The sequence below is a fragment of the Echeneis naucrates genome, chromosome 4, assembly GCF_900963305.1.
Source record: "Echeneis naucrates chromosome 4, fEcheNa1.1, whole genome shotgun sequence".
NCBI lineage: Eukaryota > Metazoa > Chordata > Actinopteri > Carangiformes > Echeneidae > Echeneis > Echeneis naucrates.
The window spans coordinates 5,302,064-5,312,781 of record NC_042514.1 but is presented as its reverse complement, the minus strand read 5'-3'; the positions used below and the strand labels follow the sequence as shown (position 1 = coordinate 5,312,781).

Sequence of the window (10,718 nt, the reverse complement as noted above, 5' to 3'; positions counted from 1 at the left end):
TTTAGTGTCCCTTTGTGTTTTCATTTCTGACTTTGTGTGGTTGCTTTGAATCTCGCTATGATCATGCTGCGTCTCTTTGTGGTTGTTCTGTGTCTCTTTTTAGTCATCGGGCCTCTTTCTGTGGCAGTTTTGTGTCTCTCTTGATTGCTTTGCATCCGTGTGAGGCAATATTTCATATCTTTATTGTGTGATGTCTGTTTGTGCACATTTAACGTCGCTTAATGTTCATTTTGTGTAACTCTAGGGACATTTTGTGTTACTTTGCAGTCATTTCTTCTTGTTATTGTGTCCAAAGGGCCCTTTTAAGTTTAATTTATAGCATCATTAACATTCCCTATTATTGCCATAAGAGAGTAGCAGGTAAAACATCATGGTTAATTGATTAAGTCTTTAATAGCTAAATAAAAGCAGTACCAACATAGATGATAACATCATTCAAGTCATGCAAGGAAGCATGCATTTATTTACAACTGTTACCAATAACCACATTTTATAGTCACCTAATAACCCAGGGGGGAAACCTGTTCTGATTTCAGTCCTTCAAATGCTAGTCTCCCCACGATTACAAATCTGTGAATATGAGTCTTTATAACCAAGGAGATCTGGAGTTTCTAAAAGCAATGAAGTGTGAAGGATCCTCCTGCCACAGCACTCTGCATTTTTTACATGCTCAGTGTGTGTCAGTCTGGGCGTCTCTCTGTCTAGCGCCTGATGCTCTGGCTCTTCTCCCTCTCTCTGTCCACTGCGTCTCTGCCAGTGCCATTGCCCTTTCCATTGCCTGTCTGAGGCATCAACTCAGGACTGGAAACAAAAACACAGACAATGATTCAGATCATCACTTAGTATCCATGAAACAGCTAAAAAAAACCAATATTCATTAAGTGACCAGCACTGATAAGTGTTCCTACAGGTTTTAATTCATGCCTCATTACCTTTCAATGTGAGTGGTTCTGTTGTCCTTGATAAGGTTGTTGAGTTTGTAGTAATCCAGGAAGGTACGAGCCACATTCCTTCCCAGTTTCATGTCTAAGGGAACAGAGTTAGGGCTAATCGTCTTTGAGTGACCTACAAGCAATTTTGCAAAAAAAAAAAAAAAGTTTCAGTGGTACCCAAACTAGGTGTGGACTATTCAAGAAGCTCTGCGTCACTGCATTATGCTGCAGAGTGTAACTTAAAGCTGCAGGGTAATATATCAGCAATGCTGAGCTACTCCAAAATGGCCCCCCAAAAAAAAAAAATCTGTTCAGTTCATACTGTAAACGCCCTTTTTAAAGCCAACATTCAAAGCTGCATAGATGTAACTAATAACAATTTTAGGTGATACATTGCATTGGGATATTTTGTTGAAATTGACCCATGATTCTTATTAGTTTCCAGTCTACATTAACTACTATGACAAGTTGCAATGTTTACTGTAAACCAATCGGGCACATGTTGGGAAGACTAAAGACACCAGACTAAGTAAAAAGCTAGTTTACAGCTGAACCACCTATAAAGACAAATACTACGCTGTGATTTCAGCGATATGTGCTTGTAAAATTATTAATCTGAGAGAAAGTTAGAAGTGACAGAATATATTTCTTATTTGTCTGTCTCACAGCTTCAATCTAGAATCTGTTCGTTATGTATAATTTGTCATTGCTGTATTTTAGTACAAAGCCTTCTTTTGAGTCGCTCCCATTTGCCACGTTTATGTCACGCTTTGCACAACAAACTCCGCATTTCCTCAATCCATTTAAATTTGAAGAAACAGAAACTGGGCTTTTATTGCTTTGCTGTGGTGCACATTCTGTCTAGTTTTCAGTTGTTTACACACTATAGCGGTTACCTATGGCTCAGTGAAATACCCATAACAAGACGCAGCGTCCTAAAGCCAAGGTTACACCCATTGTTCATCCAGACATGTACCATGTTTTTTGTTTGAGTCTAGAAATCTAGTGACAAGATGCTAAGTCAAATCTCTACTCAAATTATGGGCATGTGTAACATAAAGAAATATAAAACGAACCTTTACAATGTCCCCTCCATCATTTCCAACACAGTGACTGAGGTATAGCAAATAACTTGAGACCAGCTCCTGAAGAAATGAGCAGCATAAATCGTCAAGGTGCAACACACTGCATTCTGAATTAAGTAAGGCTAAATCAGCTGCATTTCACTCACGGCAACCAAATGCATGATGCCGGTATGAATCACACAAAAGAATTGCTTATATGCTGAGACCCAATTTAAATTCAGAGGTGAGCACACACATCATCCCTCTGCTCCATTGTCCCTCACCACATTAGCAGCAATATCAATAACTTCAATGCTTTTGCTAAACAACTGAGTACCATGAATGCTGTTGCTAAGCTTGTGATCATTAAACAAGGAGGGCGAGTAATGATGACAATCGTGCTCAGATAATGAATAAGTAGAAAACAAGAATACCAACAATGTTCCCAATCAGCAACAGTGGGGATATATAGTACAATTAAACAAAAACAAGAGAAGGAGGTTATATCTAGTCAGTGAAGTGCATCGACAAAGAAAATAAATAAAAAGGAGTCAATATCTGCTGAGATACTATCCATCCACCTTATCCCTGCTCCATCACCATTCATCAATACACAACATCCTTACATACCATTCATATAGATCCCCCAAAAAGCAGACAAAAAGCAGAGGTTTTTCCCTATCTTGAGGCAATGATATTTAGCTGCCTCCATTCTTCATCAGACTGGAGCAAGACGGAGCAACATGGAGGCATAATCTGTCACTTTCCCCTGTCATTACCTTGTTGATACTCAGGTACGGCCTGTCATCTGTCGTACTATCTATCTGTCACAACTGTGTAATTGAAACAACTGGCATACAGACAAAGATGGAGATTCAGTCAATTTTATTTTTCTTTTCCAATTTCTCATAATGATAAAAAATGATCCGCGCTACAAAACTTGTGATAGCTGTAAAGGTGAAAAGCTGTTAAATTGTAACCGATCCATCCTGGCTTGAACAGGCTGCCTGGGCTCACACTTCAGGCTCTGTGGTTTGTCTCACCACAAACAGCACACAAACCCACACACTATCCCCGTGGGGATCAGTCATCGACATAATACAGTCTCCAGATCCTTAACTTATTTCAACCATGACAACTGAATACCTGTACCCACCTCCAACAAAAACGTAATCCTTGCCCTAAAATAAAATGCGTTGAAGCTCAAACAACAGTCTCTGCACCACAGCGATAGAGTGCATATTCAAGTTTAATTGCTGATGAGGTTATAAAACGCAGACACACAAACTTCGGGTCAGGCCTGAGAACATGCAGCAAAGCCTGGGTCTGTCACCTTGGCCTTTGAGGGTATGTGTTTGCAAATGTTTGGGAGTCTACACAGGACTTCATTCTTCACCCGGCAGGCTGATGGCAACACTCTCCGCATGACTCCCGAGTCTGTGTTTACACCCCATCTGGCTGTTTGTCTGCGAGTCCTGCATCAGGCCAGACTTGCTGTGAGTGAGAGTGTGTGTGTGTGTGTGTGTGTGTGTGGTGGACTGGGCCTCACAGTCTGGCTCATTAGACATCTTGATGATGATCCTGATTAGACTGAGATAAAACTACAGATGGACAGAGGAAGGTTATGTCCTGACTTTTATGCTTTTATGCTAATCTTAGTGCACCATTATTATGAACGAGATAGGGGTCCGATGCCATTTTAATGTTACGGCTATAATTTTGATGTTCAGCAGGTAAAATATTTACCATATTCAGACCTTCATTTAGTGTACTGCTATGCTAATAGAGGGTCAAGCAGTACAACTGAACCTGATGTTTAGTTTTTAAAGAATGTAGCCAAACTGTTGGACAAATTAGAAATAAGTATGATGGGTTTGAATAGTTCAGTGATAAAGGCAAAGAGGGAAACTGTGTGTACCGAGTATGGCGACTGATCCAGTTCATATTGATATCAGACTGTGGCATCTGTGGCACTGGAAGCATTCATCCTCTGTTAATCATGAAGTAAGTCACACTGTTCAAATGAGCTTTTGTTGTTACTTATCTGCTGCCGATTGTTAGAAGTACACTCACAGTCATGTTCATTTACCTGTTTACTGTATAAATAAACTCTTCTCGTATCCTTGAAATCTTCTTTCTGACCTCAGGAAAGTTTTTGGTGTTTTCCTCGCTTCTCGTTATTCAGCAGAGCTCGGTGCCAGTCCTGAGCGCTTTGGCCAGACACGCTCCGCGACAAAAATATCTCCCAGACCCCACCGTGCGCAGATGGCCTCTCAGCTTGGGTTGTCACGACTCAGCGTCTATTACAGGAGGTTTTGTGATGGACGGTCAGCTTCTGAAGGAGAACTTCATCTGTGGGGCGAATGGTCGGAGACACGGAGGATGCCCTGACTGCTGTCTGGCCTGTTGCCGGGGGAAACCGTAGGGCCTGGAACGAGGATGCTGCTGCAGCAGGAAGTGATGTATGTGTGTGTGAGCCAGGAAACGGTGAATGCACTGTAGCTTGCAGAGGTGGTGGTGGTGCAAATATTCCAAAAAACTTCAGGCGCGTTCAGTTTGTGTCCTCACAGCCTCGTCTGAATGATCATATCGAAACACTCCGATCATTTTATTTATACTGTATTATCCACTTGACTCTCTGAGCATTATCACGATCATTGCAAAATCATTACGAACCTCTCTGGAGGTCATGAAGGTGAGTGTATGACGCATCTCCGAGGTATGTGAGGTGTATTTGTCAACATCCCGGTACACATATCAGACATGCCTAATCAATTGCAGGTCACTGCCGTGGCTCAAGGGCACCCCAGCTTAGGGGCTGATGAGACAAAGGACACGTGAGACAAAAGGGATGGGGACATGACTTGTTTACCGCAGCTGTTTACTGTCAGCACGGCATTTAGCAGCTTTCACCATCACGTCCCCCGTGCCTAGTCCTGGCAGACAGACAGACAAGGTGCCGATCAGACAACAAGGCCCCCAGTGGTAAAATGGACAAGACACACGGAGAATGCTGTCAAGATCAGACGGGAGTTAACAAGGAGACAAGCAAGGGGACATTCAAGTCATCAATAAAGGCCACTGACAGCTCCTGTCACAAAGAGGACTAATTATAAATGCTAATTAAGAGGCGAGTCAACAACAGCAATACAGAAAGGGACATTTTTGTCCCCAATAACAATTCAAAGGACTCAAGACCTCACGTTCTGCTGCCCAAAGGGACAAACAGAGGCTGATTTAAATCCCTGACAAGAGCAGCTCAATGACCAGGAGACGCAGTCTGAAAGCAACAAAAGTGAATTAGAAATTTAAGTACAACAAGGAATTTTTGTTACAGTCGATATTAACAGGAAGCTGCGCTAAAAAAAGAAGGAGCATTTTGCAATCGTGATACTTTTTTGCCGGAGTTCGACTAATTTGTTTTAGAAAGGCCAAACTTTATGTGTAAAAGTTGAGAGAAGAAAAGTACAGTAAAGGAAAAGTGCATTACAACAGACACACACACACACGTCTAATCAGGGTATGGTTTATGGGGTAGAGCTTCACTTTATGTCCTGTCTTATTACTGTCATTAATCCTTCAGGTATTCATTTTCATGTTATAATTTATTGGCAGCACAGGTAATAAGTAAAAATGACGCAGATGCAAAACCACAGAGTTTAGTACAATTGCATTTCAGATGCCTTCATCTCTGATATATCAGCTGATATTTCAGCCACTTTAAAAGCCACTCCAACTTTGTTCACTGTTTCAGATATTACAATTTCAAATGCTTTATCAGGAAAAGTTTCAGCCATGAGCACATTCAAATTTGTTCAAGAAAACTGACTTTTCCAGATGCTATCTATTAACACTAACATTATCAGTATATGCAAAAACCACCACAACACAGCTAGAGGTGTGTGTGTGTGTGTGTGTGTGTGCGTTTGTAAATCTTCCTGAGTCGTCATGTGAGGACACCTGTTCATGCGAGCATGGCAACAATATTTGTGCAATCAACTGTGTGTATAAACGTGTGTGAGTGTGTGTGTGTCTGTCTGTTGTGTTGCTTGTTGTGAGCACCTATCCATTTGTGCATGTCTGTGTGATATGCTGTGTATGATGTGTGTTAGGGAAGCAGGTTTACCTCCAAGCTATATCATTTGCATACTTGTCACAGCCTGTCCATTGGATGTCAGGTTCGCTGACGCATAGTGTGTTCCACTGGCAGGCCTGGTGGTCGTGGGATCCCACTGCTATGGCAATGTGGACACCTGGGTGTTGCAGCTTTAGCAGACAGACATCACACACACAAGAAAGGGCAAATGTGTGTAGTTGTATGATTGTCAGTGTGTGTGCGTATGCACCTGAAGGGCCAGTTGTTGACATCACATACTCCCAAAGGAGGACCCAACGGTGTTGCCTTTGACTAGATTGTGAGTGATAGGGATGTCTCTGTGTGCCTCTCTCCACTGACAGAAACAGTAAATTTGCGGGAATCAAACAAGAAATGGGTTTGCACTTGTCTTTCTCTTCTCTGAAAATGTTGCACGTCCGAACCACAAGGACGAAAAAATAAAAAAACAAAAATAACACCCGCTCAATTTTCTGTAGGAAAAATAGCTAAATCTTTCAGGGAAGCATTACAGACTGAAAGGCCTTTTAAGTTTTTGAATAATTCTTCAAAGTCACAAAGAATAGTCTTTCCATAACACAACAAAAAGGCGCACAAACACAGGTAGGTAGGTGCCCCAAGCTCACATAAATACACATTCTGTATACACACATACACACAATGGAAAGTGTCAAGCTGAGTTTTGAACAACGTCCCAGATTCTCTCTACCTTGGTCCAGTTTATACTTCACAGTAGGCACCTGAAGGTCAATCACAAAACACAAAACACAACTGGACCACAAAAATAGAAAAACCTGGAAAATATTCACAGACCTAAATGTTTAATTACAGTGCTGGGCAGTGAGACGGCAGTGAGACTGGACTTAACCTTCCTGAAGCTGAAGCTTTATGTGCAGTGAGTAAGCACAAAAAAAGGAATATATATGAAGGTGTCTGCAGATATGCAGATATAGAAATGATCAACAATTCACAAATCAACAACACAGACCTTCATCATCTCAACACTCCTTCCCTCCACTTTTCTCACATGACACACACACACACGCGCCAGCACAGAGGTGTTGAATGATTGGAGGACAAAAGAAAGACAAAGGGCAAAGTGAAGACAGACACGTGCTAGAGTTTGTCCCCGCTGTTCCAGAGAAGAGGATTCTCAGCTTGACTAGATGATATAATGAGCTGTTATGTTCTGGGTGATGAGATGAGAGGAAGGGACAGCGAACAGGGGTGGATGAGATGAAAAGGAAAAGAGAAGAGGGATCGGAAAACAAACACACAAACACACACACTGCATTGTACCGTGTCCTTCGCACTTTCAAACTGTGACAAAAAGTCTCAGCGGTGAGAAAGGTTAAGGTTTCAATTTTGGCGACTACAAGTCACAGCAGTGGAGAAGGAAAGTCAGGAAAGATGAAAGGGCAAGGGCAGCGCATTTGGTAGGTGCTGGGAGTTAGAAGCCCAGGTTATTATTTATTTGTCATGTATTAGTTTAGAGGACATGTGCACGCTTGCCTGTGCGTGCGTGTTTGTGCGAGTCAGGTGAGAAAGGTGGAGGGAGGGGGCGTTGAGATGCTAGAGGTCTCTGTTGATGATTTGCACGCTCCATCGAGCTGACTGCTGGGGCGTAAAAAGCGACATGGTTGGTTCCTTCAACCTGCCTGACCCCAATCTCCACTCTACACCAAGTCCCCGTGCTCCGTGCCCACCCTGTGGAGCCCTTCCTCCTTGTAGCCCTCCCCTTCTCACAAAGAAACACAGGCTCTCAAACACAGGCATTGTACCTGGGAAACAAAAAGAAAGTGGCCCCACCGCCTCAGCACAGCTGAGTTCCCTCCCATTTGACCTTCAGAGGAAATGCCCCCTCTCCACACTCGGAGGCCCTGTGTTGCTTATCTTGCTTCGAGCCCAGCGGCCCTTACTCAAATGAAAACACCAGGTGGAATTTGCTGTGTCCTGTTTGTTTAGCACAACAGCCAGACACCTCCCTCCCCAATGTGAGGCTAACTGTTTGTTTGTGGCTTTGACGGCGCCCCATGTGCACGCACATGTCTGCATTTCCAGCTGGGCTTCACAACTCTAATTTAAAGACTTGATTGTTTGAGAAAAGTGATGAAAATGTGTATATAGAACACACAAACACAATCAACATAGAGAAGTGAAGAATGTCACTAATTTCACACGCAGGTACGAATGGGAAATAAAAACCACAGTGATGTTGCCAGCTCTCGGCACTAGAGGGCACTAGGGCTGCATCTTTATCGACCCAACCTCCACCGGCGGTGGATGTGTAGGGAAGCACATACTTTTCATATGTAGGATCCTTATCAAGCTCCTTAAATCGCTCTTTTTCCCTCTTCTCACTCACTCTATTGGTGAGATAAAACCGCCACCAGCCGGCTCTCAGGAGCTCTTCTGCGCTGAGAAGGTCAGCTGAAGGAAAACTTCCTCCCATCTAGCTCCATTAAGGTTCCTGTGACCTTTGGTTCCTGTGACAAATGTCTGTGTCCATGTGTTTTTGTGTCTGTGTGTGTGTGCATGACTGATAGGAAGCATGTTTTTTCCATTGGTCTATTGTTTGTCAGTCAGAGCCTCAACTGTATGCAAGCACATGTATACAGCAACACAGGCCCCTTTCCCCGCTCTCCTTTGTAAATAAAATCAATAGACACGGCTCCCACATCCCCGTTCTGTCACTACACATCTGTCGCAACAAGAGGCAACAAAAGAGCAACATGACCTGACGCACAACACATGTGCACACACTGACAAACACGTATCAAAATAATGATTCCAATGATCACAAGATCAATTGGCTTGATTTCTGTGGGAGAGGAGGAGGGGAACAGTGTGAGTGTGTGTGTGCGTGCATGTGGGGAAGTTCAGCAAACTGTCATTTTCTTAATTTCTCTCTCTCTCACACACACAGATCACATATATATTAGATATTGAAGGATACATGTCTCCTCAGTGTAAGGCACAGGCGCATTGCTGCCGGCTGTCATGTAGCTGTAGAAAGACACCTCCAGAGTGTAGCAGTAGGATGTGTCATCAAGGAGACCACCAAGGAAACGTCTGCCTGTACCAGCCTTCACCACATCACGGTTAAAGGATGTGTTGGACTGGAGGGATGCCAAAAAAAAAAAAAAAACAAAACAAAACAAAAAAAACAGACACACACACACACAAAAAAAAAAAATCAACAACACCGAAGCAGACTGGTGGAAAGATGACAGTTCACTTTAAAGACTTGGCCTAAAATGTTTAAGTCAGCAAAACATCCACTCAGTTAAAGCTTCTTTTGAGCATGACACTGAAGTTTATACTGTTTCTCTTCAGAGGTCATTACCTCCAACTATGTCATAACTTTAAATACCTCTATACATCCTGAAGATCTCTGTATAATTGAAACAGTAGCTGGCCAAAGTTTCCCAGATGAAAAAATTATCCTGTTTGTTAAATAATTTATTGCGCTTGTGTCACCAGAAGATTTAAGGCATCTATAGTCAATATTTTTGTAATGCTGATGAATCATCATTTATCCTGTACTCCCACCGCTTTGGTTCACCCAGGTCACTTCAATTCCTCCAATAAACCTGCTGTGCCCAACTCCAGCTGCTGAATACAGTGAGACATTTAGGAGCTAAAAGCCAATATAAGTCATTTCAGGAGAACTAAAACAGTTAGAAGACAAAACTGGACCTACATTCATCACCATTAACTTAAATTAAAAGGTCATAACACTGTATGTCCATGTTGTGTTTACTGCGGACATAAAAATATTGAAGGATTATCAATTTCTGAATGCATCATATGAAAGAAAATGCCAGTTGGAAAAGCTACTCTATTATAATAATTTCTGTTAACTTTGCTGTGATGCGTTTAGTCAAAGGTGACACATCGTGTTTAATGTCAGGCATCTCCATTAAATACATCACAATCAGAAGCAGCAAGGCGGAGTGTGTGGTCATGTGTTAATGTTAACTGTCCAATTAAGTTATTTTCATTGTATATTATATAATCATATTACTTTTTACTGAAATTACTGCAATTACTATCATCATTAATACCATGTACTGAAGATACTGAAGCGTCTTGAATCAATCATGAAATCCAACTGTGCGATAAGGGAAATTTCTGACAAGCTAAATTAAAGCAAACCTCCTATTAAATTATCAATAATATAGCCAACAGCATCTGCACAGAAAACCATTTATATGACAAATATTTGACACACAGTTTAATTTGACTTATGTGTGGCTGTCTGGTGGGGTTTCAGTGACTGGCATTAGAGCATATTTGCTTGTTGATTAATGAAGAGACAAAGCAGCCAGAGTTGGTTGTCTGACAGCTCTCGTCAGTGAAAATGCTTTAATGTCCAGCGATTTGTTTCTCGGTAACTTGGTCGGCCTCTGGAAAAGCCAGGAGAAATTACAAAAAGGTAGCTGAATGTGAAAAGGTTCCCTCCGTACAATGTCATTACAAACTTTGGCTGTGAATGAATGCAGCAGGAAAAAGAAAAGGAAAATTTCAGGTCTATTTTAGGTTTGAGCGTGTCAGCTATACTACGCAAACACAATGCTGTCTTGGGAAGAGTGTGGAGAAAAAAAA

The 10,718-nt window shown here is 42.0% G+C and overlaps 1 protein-coding gene across 1 annotated transcript in view; it reads right to left on the bottom strand.

The window, feature by feature from the left end:
- Window positions 1–453: 453 nt before the first annotated feature.
- agbl4 (AGBL carboxypeptidase 4) overlaps window positions 454–10,718 on the bottom strand; it is a 240,193-nt gene continuing 229,928 nt past the window's right edge. The window contains exons 11-13 of the mRNA XM_029499931.1: window positions 9,067–9,229; window positions 933–1,026; window positions 454–801 (exon numbers count right to left, since the gene is read on the bottom strand). Coding sequence (XP_029355791.1) covers window positions 702–801; window positions 933–1,026; window positions 9,067–9,229 — 357 coding nt within the window. The 3' untranslated portion in view covers window positions 454–701. The remainder of the gene's footprint in view (window positions 802–932; window positions 1,027–9,066; window positions 9,230–10,718) is intronic.